Raw genomic sequence first — 16,872 nt, 5'->3', positions numbered from 1 at the left:
GTCCCCTTCATCCCTTGGGGTCCCCATCATCCCTTGGGGTCCCCTTCATCCCTTGGGGTCCTCATGATCCCCCCAGTCCCCACCACCCATTGGGTGCCCATCACCCCTCAGGTCCCCATTGTCCCTGGGGTCCCCGTCACTCCCGGGGTGTTCATCATCCCCAGGGTCCCCATTACTCCTTGAGGTCCCCATCGCCTCCAGGGTCCCCATTGTCCCTGGCATCTCTGTCACCCCTGGGGTCCCCAACGCCCAGAGGGTCCCCGTCACCCCAGGTCCCACAGGCCCGGCCCCGTGCCCCGGCGCCGGCAGCACCCACCCGGCACCGCGCTGCTCCTCGGGGCTTTGTCACCACCCTGGCAAAGGCAACGAGCGGGGGCAGAGAGGGGCACCCGGCGCATCCCTGGCTCTGGGTCCTCCCTGGGCTGGGGACACGGCAGGGGACAGCGCCAGGTCCCTGCTCGTCCCCCCCAGCACAGGAGGGGGGCACAGCCATGGGCTCTCCGGGGTGGGACATCCTCTGTCCATCCATCACCCCGCGGGGACCCGTCACCCCCCGGTGTCCCTCCCCGCTGGGAGCTCGGGGGCTGGCTGTGGTGGGTGGGTGCAAAGGAGAATGGAGATTCTCCATGTTAACTCTGGAACCTAAGGACGGCGAGGGGTCCCCCAGGCTGAATGCCAGGGGTGGCATGGGGACAGCCAGACGTTTGGCTCTGGGGCATCAACGTGGCACCCGGGGGACAGGCCTCGGGGGTGGCCCCTGTTGTCCCCTCCCGCCCCCAGCACAGGGGATGGGGGGGCCCAGCCGAGGGCCCAGGGGTGTCCCTGTGCCCCAGGCGTCCCGGCCAGCTGCCCACCACCCACCCTCTTGCTCCGCGACAGCCCCGTGTCCCCGCGGCCGGCGGTCCTTGTCACCACACCCCCGGGGGGCCAGGGGCGCAGGGACACCGGCCGGGTGCCGGGTCCACCGAGCCCAGCTGATGGCCCGCTGTGCTCCGCCGGTGACGGTGGCCGTGGCCCCGCTCCCATCGGCGAAAGCCATTAAGCCCCGGGATTAACCTCGACGGGGCCGAGGGGACGGTGACACGTGGCCTTCGCAGGGCTGGCGGCACCGCGCCCGCTGCCGCTGCTGGGGACACCAGTCCCACTGGGGGCACTGGCTCTGCTGGGGGCACTGGGGACACTGGGGGCACTGGTGGCACTGGGATCTGCTGGGGGCACTGGGGACACTGGGGGCACTGGGTCTGCTGGGGACACTGGGATCTGCTGGGGGCACTGGGGGCACTGGGTCTGCTGGGGGCACTGGTTCTGCTGGGGACATGGGACACTGGGGGCACTGGGATCTGCTGGGGGCACTGGGGGCACTGGGTCTGCTGGGGACACTGGGATCTGCTGGGGACACTGGTGGCACTGGGGGGCACTGGGTCTGCTGGGGGCACTGGGTCTGCTGGCAACACTGGTGGCACTGGGAGCACTGGGATCTGCTGGGGGCACTGGTGGCACTGGGATCTGCTGGGGGCACTGGGTCTGCTGGGGACACTGGGATCTGCTGGGGACACCTGGTGGCACTGGGATCTGCTTGGGACACTGGTGGCACTGGGTCTGCTGGGGCACTGGTTCTGCTGGGGACACGGGACACTGGTGGCACTGGATCTGCTGGGGGCACTGGTGGCACTGGGGGCACTGGGTCTGCTGGGGGCACTGGGTCTGCTGGCAACACTGGTGGCACTGGGAGCACTGGGATCTGCTGGGGGCACTGGTGGCACTGGGATCTGCTGGGGGCACTGGGTCTGCTGGGGACACTGGGATCTGCTGGGGGACACTGGTTGGCACTGGGATCTGCTTGGGACACTGGTGCACTGGGTCTGCTGGGGGCACTGGTTCTGCTGGGGGACACGGGACACTGGTGGCACTGGGATCTGCTGGGGGCACTGGTGGCACTGGGGGCACTGGGTCTGCTGGGGGCACTGGGTCTGCTGGCACACTGGTGGCACTGGGAGCACTGGGATCTGCTGGGGGCACTGGTGGCACTGGGATCTGCTGGGGGCACTGGGTCTGCTGGGGACACTGGGATCTGCTGGGGACACTGGTGGCACTGGGGGGCACTGGGTCTGCTGGGGGCACTGGGTCTGCTGGGGACACTGGGATCTGCTGGGGACACTGGTGGCACTGGGGGCACTGGTTCTGCTGGGGACACGGGACACTGGTGGCACTGGGATCTGCTGGGGGCACTGGTGGCACTGGGGGCACTGGGTCTGCTGGGGGGCACTGGGTCTGCTGGCAACACTGGTGGCACTGGGAGCACTGGATCTGCTTGGGACACTGGGAGCACTGGGTCTGCTGGGGGCACTGGGTCTGCTGGCAACATTGGTGGCACTGGGAGCACTGGGATCTGCTGGAGGCACTGGTGGCACTGGGATCTGCTGGGGACACTGGGGGCACTGGGTCTGCTGGGGGCACTGGGTCTGCTAGGGACATGGGACACTGGGGGCACTGGGATCTGCTGGGGACACTGGGGGCACTGGGTCTGCTGGGGACACTGGGATCTGCTGGGGGCACTGGTGGCACTGGGGGCACTGGGTCTGCTGGGGGCACTGGGTCTGCTGGCAACACTGGGATCTGCTGGGGGCACTGGTGGCACTGGGGGCACTGGGTCTGCTGGGGGCACTGGGTCTGCTGGGGGCACTGGTGGCACTGGGAGCACTGGGATCTGCTGGGGGCACTGGTGGCACTGGGATCTGCTGGGGACACTGGGGGCACTGGGTCTGCTGGGGACACTGGGATCTGCTGGAGGGCACTGGTGGCACTGGGATCTGCTGGGGACACTGGGGGCACTGGGTCTGCTGGGGACACGGGACACTGGTGGCACTGGGATCTGCTGGGGACACTGGTGGCACTGGGGGCACTGGGTCTGCTGGGGGCACTGGGTCTGCTGCAACACTGGTGGCACTGGGAGCACTGGATCTGCTGGGGGCACTGGTGGGCACTGGGATCTGCTGGGGGCACTGGTGGCACTGGTGGCACTGGATCTGCTGGGGGCACTGGGTCTGCTGGGGGACACTGGGATCTGCTGGGGACACTGGTGGCACTGGGATCTGCTTGGGACACTGGTGGCACTGGGTCTGCTGGGGGCACTGGTTCTGCTGGGGACACGGGACACTGGTGGCACTGGGATCTGCTGGGGGCACTGGTGGCACTGGGGGCACTGGGTCTGCTGGGGGCACTGGGTCTGCTGGCAACACTGGTGGCACTGGGAGCACTGGGATCTGCTGGGGGCACTGGTGGCACTGGGATCTGCTGGGGGCACTGGGTCTGCTGGGGACACTGGGATCTGCTGGGGACACTGGTGGCACTGGGATCTGCTTGGGACACTGGTGGCACTGGGTCTGCTGGGGGCACTGGTTCTGCTGGGGACACAGGACACTGGTGGCACTGGGATCTGCTGGGGGCACTGGGTGGCACTGGGGGCACTGGGTCTGCTGGGGGCACTGGGTCTGCTGGCAACACTGGTGGCACTGGGAGCACTGGGATCTGCTGGGGGCACTGGGTGGCACTGGGATCTGCTGGGGGCACTGGGTCTGCTGGGGACACTGGGATCTGCTGGGGACACTGGTGGCACTGGGATCTGCTTGGGACACTGGGAGCACTGGGTCTGCTGGGGGCACTGGGTCTGCTGGCAACATTGGTGGCACTGGGAGCACTGGGATCTGCTGGAGGCACTGGTGGCACTGGGATCTGCTGGGGACACTGGGGGCACTGGGTCTGCTGGGGGCACTGGGTCTGCTAGGGACATGGGACACTGGGGGCACTGGGATCTGCTGGGGACACTGGGGGCACTGGGTCTGCTGGGGACACTGGGATCTGCTGGGGGCACTGGTGGCACTGGGGGCACTGGGTCTGCTGGGGGCACTGGGTCTGCTGGCAACACTGGGATCTGCTGGGGGCACTGGTGGCACTGGGGGCACTGGGTCTGCTGGGGGGCACTGGGTCTGCTGGGGGCACTGGTGGCACTGGGAGCACTGGGATCTGCTGGGGGCACTGGTGGCACTGGGATCTGCTGGGGACACTGGGGGCACTGGGTCTGCTGGGGACACTGGGATCTGCTGGAGGCACTGGTGGCACTGGGATCTGCTGGGGACACTGGGGGCACTGGGTCTGCTGGGGACACGGGACACTGGTGGCACTGGGATCTGCTGGGGACACTGGTGGCACTGGGGGCACTGGGTCTGCTGGGGGCACTGGGTCTGCTGGCAACACTGGTGGCACTGGGAGCACTGGGATCTGCTGGGGGCACTGGTGGCACTGGGATCTGCTGGGGGCACTGGTGGCACTGGTGGCACTGGGATCTGCTGGGGGCACTGGGTCTGCTGGGGACACTGGGATCTGCTGGGGACACTGGGGGCACTGGGATCTGGTTGGGACACTGGTGGCACTGGGTCTGCTGGGGGCACTGGTTCTGCTGGGGACACGGGACACTGGTGGCACTGGGATCTGCTGGGGGCACTGGTGGCACTGGGGGCACTGGGTCTGCTGGGGGCACTGGGTCTGCTGGCAACACTGGTGGCACTGGGAGCACTGGGATCTGCTGGGGGCACTGGTGGCACTGGGATCTGCTGGGGGCACTGGGTCTGCTGGGGACACTGGGATCTGCTGGGGACACTGGTGGCACTGGGATCTGCTTGGGACACTGGTGGCACTGGGTCTGCTGGGGGCACTGGTTCTGCTGGGGACACGGGACACTGGGGGCACTGGGATCTGCTGGGGGCACTGGTGGCACTGGGGGCACTGGGTCTGCTGGGGGCACTGGGTCTGCTGGCAACACTGGTGGCACTGGGAGCACTGGGATCTGCTGGGGGCACTGGTGGCACTGGGATCTGCTGGGGGCACTGGGTCTGCTGGGGACACTGGGATCTGCTGGAGGCACTGGTGGCACTGGGATCTGCTTGGGACACTGGGAGCACTGGGTCTGCTGGGGGCACTGGGTCTGCTGGCAACATTGGTGGCACTGGGAGCACTGGGATCTGCTGGAGGCACTGGTGGCACTGGGATCTGCTGGGGACACTGGGGGCACTGGGTCTGCTGGGGGCACTGGGTCTGCTAGGGACATGGGACACTGGGGGCACTGGGATCTGCTGGGGACACTGGGGGCACTGGGTCTGCTGGGGACACTGGGATCTGCTGGGGGCACTGGTGGCACTGGGGGCACTGGGTCTGCTGGGGGCACTGGGTCTGCTGGCAACACTGGGATCTGCTGGGGGCACTGGTGGCACTGGGGGCACTGGGTCTGCTGGGGGCACTGGGTCTGCTGGCAACACTGGTGGCACTGGGAGCACTGGGATCTGCTGGGGGCACTGGTGGCACTGGGATCTGCTGGGGACACTGGGGGCACTGGGTCTGCTGGGGACACTGGGATCTGCTGGAGGCACTGGTGGCACTGGGATCTGCTGGGGACACTGGGGGCACTGGGTCTGCTGGGGACACGGGACACTGGTGGCACTGGGATCTGCTGGGGACACTGGTGGCACTGGGGGCACTGGGTCTGCTGGGGGGCACTGGGTCTGCTGGCAACACTGGTGGCACTGGGAGCACTGGGATCTGCTGGGGGCACTGGTGGCACTGGGATCTGCTGGGGGCACTGGGTCTGCTGGGGACACTGGGATCTGCTGGAGGCACTGGTGGCACTGGGATCTGCTTGGGGACACTGGGAGCACTGGGGTCTGCTGGGGGCACTGGGTCTGCTGGCAACATTGGTGGCACTGGGAGCACTGGGATCTGCTGGAGGCACTGGTGGCACTGGGATCTGCTGGGGACACTGGGGGCACTGGGTCTGCTAGGGGACATGGGACACTGGGGGCACTGGGTCTGCTGGGGGCACTGGGATCTGCTGGGGGCACTGGTGGCACTGGGGGCACTGGGTCTGCTGGGGGCCCTGGGTCTGCTGGCAACACTGGGATCTGCTGGGGGCACTGGTGGCACTGGGGGCACTGGGTCTGGGGGCACTGGGTCTGCTGGGGGGCACTGGTGGCACTGGGAGCACTGGGGATCTGCTGGGGGCACTGGTGGCACTGGGATCTGCTGGGGACACTGGGGCACTGGGTCTGCTGGGGACACTGGGATCTGCTGGAGGCACTGGTGGCACTGGGATCTGCTGGGGACACTGGGGGCACTGGGTCTGCTGGGGACACGGGACACTGGTGGCACTGGGATCTGCTGGGGACACTGGTGGCACTGGGGGCACTGGGTCTGCTGGGGGCACTGGGGTCTGCTGGCAACACTGGTGGCACTGGGAGCACTGGGATCTGCTGGGGGCACTGGTGGCACTGGGATCTGCTGGGGGCACTGGTGGCACTGGGACCACTGGGATCTGCTGGGGGCACTGGGCCCGCTGGGGACATTGGGTCTGCTGGGGACACTGGTGCACTGGTGCCACTGGATTATGGGGGTTTTTGGGGGGGGCTGGGGGTTACTGGGGAAACTGGGTTGGGGACTGGTTGCACTGAGGATTATGGGGGGTGCTGGGAGATACTGGACGCCCTGGAGGTCATTTGGGAGACGGGGGGGGACTGGGATGGGGACGGGGCGGCACAGGGCCGTACTGGGGGACTGGGGATTACTGGAGGTACTGGGATACCGGGGCCACTGGGGGTTATGGGGGGCTGGCGGTTACTGGAGAGCTGGGATAGGGGCTGGGGGTTTTGGGGACACTGGGAGCTACTGGGGAACCTGGGGGGTTGTGGGGTGTCTGGGACGGGCACTGGGTGCACTGGGCAGTTACTGGGAGGACTGGGGGTTGCCGGGGGGCGGGGATGGGGCCTGGGCGCTCAGGGGCGAGCGCACCGGTGGCTCCCGGGGGCAAGGGGGCTGCTGGGGACAGGGCCACCCGGTACCCGCCGTTGCCCCCCCCCCCCCCAAAATAGGCGCTCGATTGAGGCCGGCTCCGTGTCCCCGCCCGGCGGCTCGGCGCGCGGCTGGCCGTGCCTGGCGCCATCGGCGCGCGACTGGCCGCGCCTACGCCTTCCGGTGTCGCGGTTGGCCGCGGAGGGGGGCGGGGCCCCCGCGCATGCGCGGCGCCGCCGGGCCGGGAGCGCCGGGGGGGGGGGGGGCCCGCCGCCGCCGCCGCCATGACCAACGGTGAGGGGCGGGGAGGGGTGAGCGGGCACCCAGGCGCGGGGCGCTGGGGGGGGCTGGGAGGCCTGGGTGCCCCTTTGGGGGGGCCGGGAGTCCTGGGTGTCTTTGGGGGGGGGGGGGGGCTGGGAGGCCTGGGTGCCCCTTTGGGGTGGCTGGGGGGCGGCGAGGGGGACCTGGGTGTCTTGGGGGGGGGCTGGGAGGCCTGGGTGCCCCTTTGGGGGGGCTGGGGGGCGGCGAGGGGGACCTGGGTGTCTTGGGGGGGGGCTGGGAGGCCTGGGTGCCCCTTTGGGGGGGGAGGCGGGGGTCCTGGGTGTCTTTGGGGGGGGGGGGCTGGGAGGCCCTGGGTGCCTCTTTGGGGGGGGCTGGGGAGCAGCAGGTGAAGGGGCTGGGAGGCCTGGGTGCTCCTTTTGGGGGGGGCTGGGAGGTCTGGGTGTCATTTGGGGGGGAGCTGGGGGCCTGGGTGTCTTTGGGGGGGGGGGCTGGGAGATCTGGGTGCCCCTTTGGGGGGGCTGGGGGGCGGGTGAGGGGGGCCTGGGTGTCTTTGGGGGGGGCTGGGAGGCCTGGGTGCCCCTTTGGGTGGGCCGGGGGTCCTGGTGTCTTTGGGGGGGGGGGCTGGGAGGTCTGGGTGCCCCTTTGGGGGGGCTGGGGGGCGGCGAGGGGGACCTGGGTGTCTTGGGGGGGGCTGGGAGGCCCTGGGCTGCCACTTTGGGGGGGGCTGGGGGGCGGAGAGGGGGGGTCTGGGTGTCTTTGGTGGGGGGGCTGGGAGGCCTGGGTGCCCCTTTGGGGGGGGAGGCGGGGCTCCTGGGTGTCTTTGGGGGGGGCTGGGAGGCCTGGGTGCCCCTTTGGGGGTGCGGGGGTCCTGGGTGTCTTTGGGGGGGGGGGGCTGGGAGGCCTGGGTGCCTCTTTGGGGGGGCTGGGGGAGCAGCAGGTGAGGGGGCTGGGAGGCCTGGGTGCCCCTTTGGGGGGGCTGGGGAGAGCAGGCAGGGGTTGGTGAAGGGGCTGGGAGGCCTGGGTGCCCCTTTGGGGGGGGAGGCGGGGCTCCTGGGTGTCTTTGGGGGGGGCTGGGAGGCCTGGGTGCCCCTTTGGGGGGGGAGGCGGGGCTCCTGGGTGCCTTTGATGGGGGGGCTGGGAGGCCTGGGTGCCCCTTTGGGGGGGAGGCGGGGGACCCTGGGTGTCTTTGGGGGGGGCTGGGAGGCCTGGGTGCCTCTTTGGGGGGGCTGGGGGAGCAGCAGGTGAGGGGGCTGGGAGGCCTGGGTGCCCCTTTGGGGGTGCTGGGGGGGGCGGCGAGGGGGACCTGGGTGTCTTGGGGGGGGGCTGGGAGGCCTGGGTGCCCCTTTGGGGGGGGCTGGGGGGCGGCGAGGGGGACCTGGGTGTCTTGGGGGGGGGGGCTGGGAGGCCTGGGTGCCCCTTTGGGGGGGCCGGGGGTCCTGGGTGTCTTTGGGGGGGGGGGGCTGGGAGGCCTGGGTGCCCCTTTGGGGGGGCTGGGGGGCGGCGAGGGGGACCTGGGGTGTCCTTTGGGGGGGGGCTGGGAGGCCTGGGTGCCCCTTTGGGGGTGCCGGGGGTCCTGGGTGTCTTTGGGGGGGGCTGGGAGGCCTGGGTGCCTCTTTGGGGGGGCTGGGGAGCAGCAGGTGAGGGGGCTGGGAGGCCTGGGTGCCCCTTTGGGGGGGCTGGGGGGGCGGCGAGGGGGGCCTGGGTGTCTTTGGGGGGGGGCTGGGAGGCCTGGGTGCCCCTTTGGGGGGGGGAGGCGGGGGGTCCTGGGTGTCTTTGGGGGGGGCTGGGAGGCCTGGGTGCCTCTTTGGGGGGGGCTGGGGAGCAGCAGGTGAAGGGGCTGGGAGGCCTGGGTGCTCCTTTGGGGGGGCTGGGGGGGCGGCGAGGGGGACCTGGGTGTCTTTGGGGGGAGGGGCTGGGGAGGCCTGGGTGCCCCTTTGGGGGGGCCGGGGGTCCTGGGTGTCTTTGGCGGGGGGGGGGCTGGGAGGCCTGGGTGCCTTTGATGGGGGGGCTGGGAGACCTGGGTGCCCCTTTGAGGGGGGCTGGGAGGTCTGGGTGCCCCCTTTTGGGGGGTGCTGGGAGTTCTGGGTCCTTTGGGGGGGGGGAGCTGGGGAGGTCTGGGGTGCCTTTGATGGGGGGGCTGGGAGGCCGGGGTGCCTTTGGGGGGGGGGCTGGGGGTGCCTGGGTGCCCCCTTTTGGGGGTGCTGGGAGTTCTGGGTCCTTTGGGGAGGGCTGGGAGTTCTGGGTCCTTTTGGGGGGGGAGCTGGGGAGGTCTGGGTGCCTTTGATGGGGGGGCTGGGAGACCTGGGTGCCCCTTTGAGGGGGGCTGGGGCGCCTGGGTGCCCCTTTTGGGGGTGCTGGGAGTTCTGGGTCCTTTGGGGGGGGGGAGGCTGAGACCACCTGGGTGCCTTTTGGGGGTGCTGGGAGTTCTGGTCCTTTGGGGGGGGAGCTGGGAGGTCTGGGTGCCTTTGATGGGGGGGCTGGGCTGGCCGGGGTGCCTTTGGGGGGCTAAAGCGGGGAGGGGGGTGCCCCGGGGTGCGCGGCGCGGCTCAGCGAGGCTCCCCGCAGTGTACTCGCTGGACGGGCTGCTGGTGTTCGGGCTGCTGCTGGTCTGCACCTGCGCCTACCTGCGGAAGGTGCCGCGCCTCAGGTCCTGGCTGCTCTCCGAGAAGCGCGGCGTCTGGGGCGTCTTCTACAAGGGTGAGGCGGGGGCGCAGGGGTGCGGGGATGGGGGACACGGGGGTCCAGGGTGGGGACATGGCTCCGGGACGGGGACACGGGGGTGCGGGACAGGGATGTGGGGCTCCGGGGTGGGGACGCAGGGTTCCAGGATGGGAACACGGGGGTCCGGGATGGGGACACAGGGCTCTGGGATGGGGACACGGGGGGTCCAGGATGGGGACGTGGGGGGTCTCGCCCCAGCACAGGGCTCCGGGTGGGGACGCAGGGCTCCGGGACGGGGACGCGGGGCTTGGGGACGGGGACACAGGGGTCTGGGATGGGGACACGGGGGTCCGGGATGGGGACACAGGGATCTCGCTCCAGCACAGGGCTCCGGGGTGGGGACGAGCGGGTCCGGGACGGGGATGCAGGGCTCCGGGACGGGGACGCGGGGCTTGGGGACGGGGACACAGGGGTCTGGGATGGGGACACGGGGGTCCGGGATGGGGATGTGGGGGTCTCGCCCCCAGCACAGGGCTCCAGGATGGGGATGTGGGGGTCCAGGATGGGGACGTGGCTCTGGGACCAGGGGCTCGGGGCTCTGGAATGGGGACGCGGGGCTCCGGGACAGGGACACGGGGCTCCGGGGTGGGGACACGGGTCTGGGATGGGGACAGGGGGGTCCAGGATGGGGACACGGGGCTCCGGGATGGGGGACACAGGGGTCTGGGATGGGGACACGGGGCTCCGGGATGGGGACACAGGGATCTCGCTCCAGCACAGGGCTCCGGGGTGGGGACGAGCGGGTCCGGGACGGGGACGCCGGGCTCCGGGACGGGGGACGCGGGGCTTGGGGACGGGGGACACAGGGGGTCTGGGATGGGGACACGGGGTCCGGGATGGGGACCGGGGGGCGTCTTCGGGCTGGGGACGTGGGGGGGCGACCCAGCACAGGGCTCCAGGATGGGGATGTGGGGGTCCAGGATGGGGACGTGGCTCTGGGACAGGGGCTCGGGGCTCTGGGATGGGGACGCGGGGCTCCGGGACAGGGACACGGGGCTCCAGGGTGGGGACACGGGTCTGGGATGGGGACAGGGGGGTCCAGGATGGGGACACGGGGCTCCAGGATGGGGACACAGGGGTCTGGGATGGGGCGGGACACGGGGCTCCGGGATGGGGACACAGGGATCTCCGCTCCAGCACCGGGCTCCGGGGTGGGGGACGAGCGGGTCTGGGACGGGGACGCAGGGCTTGGGGACGGGGACGCGGGGCTTGGGGACGGGGACACAGGGGTCTGGGATGGGGACACGGGGGTCCAGGATGGGGACGTGGGGGGTCTCGCCCCAGCACAGGGCTCCAGGATGGGGATGTGGGGGTCCAGGATGGGGACGTGGCTCTGGGACAGGGGGCTCGGGGCTCTGGGATGGGGACATGGGGGTGCAGGACAGGACACGGGGCTCCGGGACAGGGACACGGGGCTCCGGGGTGGGGACCATGGGTCTGGGATGGGGACAGGGGGGTCCAGGATGGGGACACGGGGCTCCGGGATGGAGACACAGGGATCTCGCTCCAGCACAGGGCTCCGGGGTGGGGACACGGGGGTCTGGGATGGGATGCGGGGGCTCGGGGATGGGGACAGGGGGGTCTCACCCCAGCACAGGGCTCCGGGATGGGGACACGGGGGGTCCAGGATGGGGACGAGCGGGTCCGGGATGGGGACCACAGGGATCTTGCTCCAGCACAGGGCTCCGGGATGGGGACATGGGGCTCCGGGATGGGGACGAGCGGGTCCGGGATGGGGACACAGGGATCTGGCTCCAGCACAGGGCTTCAGGATGGGGACACGGGGGTCTCGCCCCAGCACAGGGCTTCAGGATGGGGGACAGGGGGGTCCGGGATGGGGACATGGAGGTCTCGCCCCAGGATAGGGCTCCAGGATGGGGATGCGGGGCTCCGGGATGGGGACACAGGCGTCTCGCCCCAGCACACGGCTCTGGAATGGGGACACGGGGGTCCGGGATGGGGGTGCAGGGCTCTGGGATGGGGACACGGCGGTGCGGGATGGGGACGTGGGACTCCGGGGTTGGGACACAGGGGTCCAGGATGGGGGACAGGGGGGTCCAGGGTGGGGACACGGGGCTCCAGGATGGAGACACAGGGGTCTCGCTCCAGCACAGGGCTCCAGGATGGGGACGTGGGGCTCTGGAATGGGAACACAGGGATCCAGGATAGGTACACGGGGGTCTGGGATGGGGACGTGGCTCCGGGACAGGGGCTCGGGGCTCCGGGCCGGGGACCACGGGGGTGCTGGACAGGGACGCGGGGGCTCTGGGACAGGGACACGGGGCTCCGGGGTGGGGACACAGGGATCTCGCTCCAGCACAGGGCTCCGGGGTGGGGACACGGGGCTCCGGGATGGGGATGCGGGGCTCGAGGATGGGGACAGGGGGGGTCTCACCCCAGCACAGGGCTCCGGGGTGGGGACACGGGGGGTCCGGGATGGGGACGCGGGGGTCCGGGATGGGGACACAGGGATCTTGCTCCAGCACAGGGCTCCGGGATGGGGACACGGGGGGTCTCGCCCCAGCACAGGGCTTCAGGATGGGGACAGGGGGGGTCCAGGATGGGGACGAGCGGGTCCGGGATGGGGACATGGAGGTCTCGCCCCAGCACAGGGCTCCAGGATGGGGATGCGGGGCTCCGGGATGGGGACACAGGGGTCTCGCCCCAGCACATGGCTCTGGAATGGGGACACGGGGGGTCCGGGATGGGGACGTGGGGCTCCGGGATGGGAACACGGGGATCTCACCCCCAGCACAGGGCTCCGGGATGGGAACACAGAGGTCCAGGATGGGGACGTGGGGCTCTGGGACGGGAACAGAGGGGTCCAGGATAGGGGACACGGGGGTCCGGGATGGGGACGTGGGGGTCTCACCCCAGCACAGGGCTCCAGGATGGGGACGTGGGGGTCCTCGCCCCAGCACAGGGCTCCAGGATGGGGACACGGGGGGTCTGGGATGGGCACGAGCGGGTCCGGGATGGGGACACAGGGATCTTGCTCCAGCACAGGGCTCCGGGACAGGGGCACGGGGCTCTGGGACGGGGACCACGGGGGTGCGGGACAGGGGCGCAGGGCTCCGGGGGTGGGGGACACCAGGGGTCTGGGATGGGGACCACGGAGCTCCAGGCCAGGGACAGGGGGCTCCAGGATGGGGACGTGGGGGTCTCACCCCAGCACAGGGCTTCGAGGTGGGGACACGGGGCTCTGGGATGAAGACCCAGGGGTCCCGGATGGGGACGTGGGGCTCCGGGATGGGAACGGGGATCTCACCCCAGCACAGGGCTCCGGGATGGGGACACGGAGGTCCCAGGATGGGGACGTGGGGCTCTGGGACGGAACAGAGGGGTCCAGGATAGGGACACGGGGGTCCGGGATGGGGACGTGGCTCCGGGCCAGGGGCTCGGGGCTCCGGGACGGGGACACGGGGGTCCGGGATGGGGATGCGGGGCTCGAGGATGGGGACAGGGGGGTCTCGCCCCAGCACAGGGCTCCAGGATGGGGACGTGGGGGTCTCACCCCAGCACAGGGCTCCAGGATGGGGACGTGGGGGTCTCGCCCCAGCACAGGGCACCCTCCGCACCCGCCCCTGCTCACCCCGCTCTGCCCCGACCCCGCAGCTGCCGTCATCGGCACCCGGCTGCACGTGCCCGTGGCCGTCTCCTGCGTCCTCATGGCTTTCTACGTCCTGGTGGTGAAGTGACCCCGCGGGGACGCGCCAGGACCGGTGACGACGACCAGAGACCCCGGTACCGACCCCGAGCGCCCCGCCACCAGCCCGCACCCCGCCTGGGGCGGCCTTGGGGAGCCGCCATGGCCCGGCGCCCTGCTTAAACCCACCTCGTCCCCCCCCGGCGGGGCCGGGCAGCCATGGGTGCCGCCGGGCCCCCCTCGAGCCGTCGGAAGGGGAGTTGGGGGGCGTGCGGCGGGGCAGCGGGCGAGGGGCTCGGCGAGCGGACCCTCAGCGAGAGGCAAGATCCGGCCGTGCCCCCGGGACTGCGGGGACTGGGGGGGCCGGCAGCGGGCAGGGCCCTTCCTCGCCGCGGGGTTTCCCCCGCTCCCCGGGGAGCGCGGGGGTCCCTGGGGGTCCCTCGGCCGGGGTCTCCCCACTGTGGCTGCGGGGTTTGTAACCCCCCCGGTTTGTAACCGCTGGACCACGATGTGTAAATAAAGCGGGGGTTCCCCTGCGGGCAGCGCTGGCTCCCTCCCGGGGGGTCCTATGGGGCGAGGAGCTGCTGTGGGGCTGGCTCCTGTGGGGCTGGGGGTCCTGTGGGGTGAGGGGCCGCTGTGGGGCTGGCTGCTGTGTGGCGGGGGGTCCCATGGGGCAAGGGGCTGCCATGGGGCTGGCTGCTGTGGGGCGGGGAGTCCCATGGGGTGAGTGGCTGCTGTGGGGCTGGGGATCCTATGGGGCGAGGGGCCGCTGTGGGAGTGGCTGCTGTGGGGCTGGGGGTCCCATGGGGCGAGGGGCTGCTGTGGGGCTGGCTCCTGTGGGGCTGGGGGTCCTGTGGGGGTGAGGGGCTGCCCATGGGGCTGGCTGCTGTGGGGCTGGGGGTCCCATGGGGCAAGGGGCTGCTGTGGGGCTGGCTGCTGTGGGGCTGGGGGTCCCATGGGGCAAGGGGCTGCTGTGGGGCTGGCTGCTGTGGGGCTGGGGGGTCCTGTGGGGCTGGCTGCTGTGGGGCTGGGGGTCCCATGGGGCAAGGGGCTGCCGTGGGGCTGGCTGCTGTGGGGCAGGGGGTCCCATGGGGGTGAGCGGCTGCTGTGGGGCTGGGGATCCTATGGGGCGAGGGGCCGCTGTGGGGCTGGCTGCTGTGGGGCTGGGCATCCTATGGGGCGAGGGGCCGCTGTGGGAGTGGCTGCTGTGGGGCTGGGGGTCCCATGGGGCAAGGGTCTGCCATGGGGCTGGCTGCTGCGGGGCGGGGAGTCCCATGGGGTGAGTGGCTGCTGTGGGGCTGGGGATCCTATGGGGTGAGGGGCCGCTGTGGGGCTGGCTGCTGTGTGGGCGGGGGGGTCCCATGGGGCAAGGGGGCTGCCATGGGGCTGGCTGCTGTGGGGCGGGGAGTCCCATGGGGTGAGTGGCTGCTGTGGGGCTGGGGATCCTATGGGGCGAGGGGGCCGCTGTGGGAGTGGCTGCTGTGGGGCTGGGGGGTCCCATGGGGCAAGGGTCTGCCATGGGGCTGGCTGCTCGCGGGGCGGGGAGTCCCATGGGGTGAGTGGCTGCTGTGGGGCTGGGGATCCTATGGGGTGAGGGGCCGCTGTGGAGTGGCTGCTGTGGGGCGGGGGGGTCCCATGGGGCAAGGGGCTGCTGTGGGGCTGGCTGCCGTGGGGTGAGGGGCTGCCATGGGGCTGGCTGCTGCAGGGCGGGGGAGTCCCATGGGGCTGGCTGCTGTGGGGGCTGGGGGTCCTGTGGGGCAAGGGGCTGCTGTGGGGCTGGCTGCCGTGGGGTGAGGGGCTGCCATAGGTCTGGCTGCTGTGGGGCTGGGGGTCCCATGGGGCAAGGGGCTGCTGTGGGGCTGGCTGCTGTGGGGCTGGGGGTCCTGTGGGGCAAGGGGGCTGCTGTGGGGCTGGCTGCTGTGGGGCTGGGGGTCCCGTGGGGCAAGGGGCTGCTGTGGGGCTGGGGGGTCCCATGGGGGCAAGGGGCTGCTGTGGGGCTGGCTGCCGTGGGGTGAGGGGCTGCCATAGGTCTGGCTGCTGTGGGGGCTGGGGGTCCCATGGGCCAAGGGGGCTGCTGTGGGGGCTGGCTGCTGTGGGGCTGGGGGTCCTGTGGGGCAAGGGGCTGCTGTGGGGCTGGCTGCTGTGGGGCTGGGGGTCCCGTGGGGCAAGGGGCTGCTGTGGGGCTGGGGGTCCCATGGGGCAAGGGTCTGCTGTGGGGCTGGCTGCCGTCGGGTGAGGGGCTGCCATAGGTCTGGCTGCTGTGGGGCTGGGGGTCCCATGGGGCAAGGGGCTGCTGGTGGGGCTGGCTGCTGTGGGGCTGGGGGGTCCCATGGGGCAAGGGGCTGCTGTGGGGCTGGCTGGCTGTGGGGCTGGGGGGTCCCATGGGGCAAGGGGCTGCTGTGGGCTGGCTACTGTGGGGCTGGGGGTCCCATGGGGCAAGGGGCTGCTGTGGGGCTGGCTGCCGGGGGTGAGGGGCTGCCATAGGTCTGGCTGCTGTGGGGCTGGGGGTCCCATGGGGCAAGGGGCTGCTGTGGGGCTGGCTGCTGTGGGGCTGGGGGTCCCATGGGGCAAGGGGCTGCTGTGGGGCTGGCTGCTGTGGGGCTGGGGGTCCCATGGGGCAAGGGGCTGCTGTGGGGCTGGCTGCTGTGGGGCTGGGGGTCCCATGGGGCAAGGGGCTGCTGTGGGGCTGGCTGCCGTGGGGTGAGGGGCTGCCATAGGTCTGGCTGCTGTGGGGCTGGGGGGTCCCATGGGGCAAGGGGCTGCTGTGGGGCTGGCTGCTGTGGGGCTGGGGGTCCCCATGGGGCAAGGGGCTGCTGTGGGGCTGGCTGCTGTGGGGCTGGGGGTCCCATGGGGCAAGGGGCTGCTGTGGGGCCTGGCTGCTGTGGGGCTGGGGGGTCCCATGGGGCAAGGGGCTGCTGTGGGGCTGGCTGCTGTGGGGGCTGGGGGGTCCCGTGGGGCAAGGGGCCCGCTGTGGGGCTGGCTGCTCTGGGGTGGGGGGTCCCGAGGGGCGCGGGGGCCGTGCAGGGGTGAGCGTGCAAGGCGTGTGCACCACCTGCCTCTGCAGGGGAGGGGCGTGCGAGGCCCTGAGGTGTGCGGCGGTGCACGCGTGTGCGGCTGGGCACGCTCGCGTGCCCATGTGAGCACACACGGGGCGGGGAGGTGAGCGTGCAAAGCCAGGCTGCGTGCACACACGCGCACAGCACGAGCACGCGGGGCTGCTGTGTCCGTGTGCGCGCCACACGCTCCCGGGGCACAAGTGTGCAGGGGCGGGGGGGGTGTCCTGGGCACATGTGTGTGCATATATGTGTGTGTGTGTGCATATCTGTGCGTGCATATGTGCGTGTGTGTAAATGTGCGTGTCCATGTGTGCATATATGTGCGTGTGGTGT

General features: G+C 71.3%; 1 protein-coding gene across 1 annotated transcript; it reads left to right on the top strand.

Moving 5' to 3' along the window:
* The first annotated feature begins 7,113 nt into the window (after positions 1 to 7,113).
* LOC142595092 (protein kish-B) lies at positions 7,114 to 13,564 on the top strand. The gene is made up of 3 exons (XM_075722472.1): positions 7,114 to 7,128; positions 9,682 to 9,813; positions 13,453 to 13,564. The coding sequence occupies exons 1-3, from the start codon at positions 7,119 to 7,121 to the stop codon at positions 13,533 to 13,535; spliced, it is 225 nt and encodes a 74-aa protein (XP_075578587.1). The 5' UTR covers positions 7,114 to 7,118; the 3' UTR covers positions 13,536 to 13,564.
* Positions 13,565 to 16,872: the final 3,308 nt, after the last annotated feature.

Source organism: Pelecanus crispus, chromosome 17 (genome assembly GCF_030463565.1).
Source record: "Pelecanus crispus isolate bPelCri1 chromosome 17, bPelCri1.pri, whole genome shotgun sequence".
Lineage (NCBI taxonomy): Eukaryota > Metazoa > Chordata > Aves > Pelecaniformes > Pelecanidae > Pelecanus > Pelecanus crispus.
This window is presented reverse-complemented; position numbering and strand designations above follow the sequence as displayed.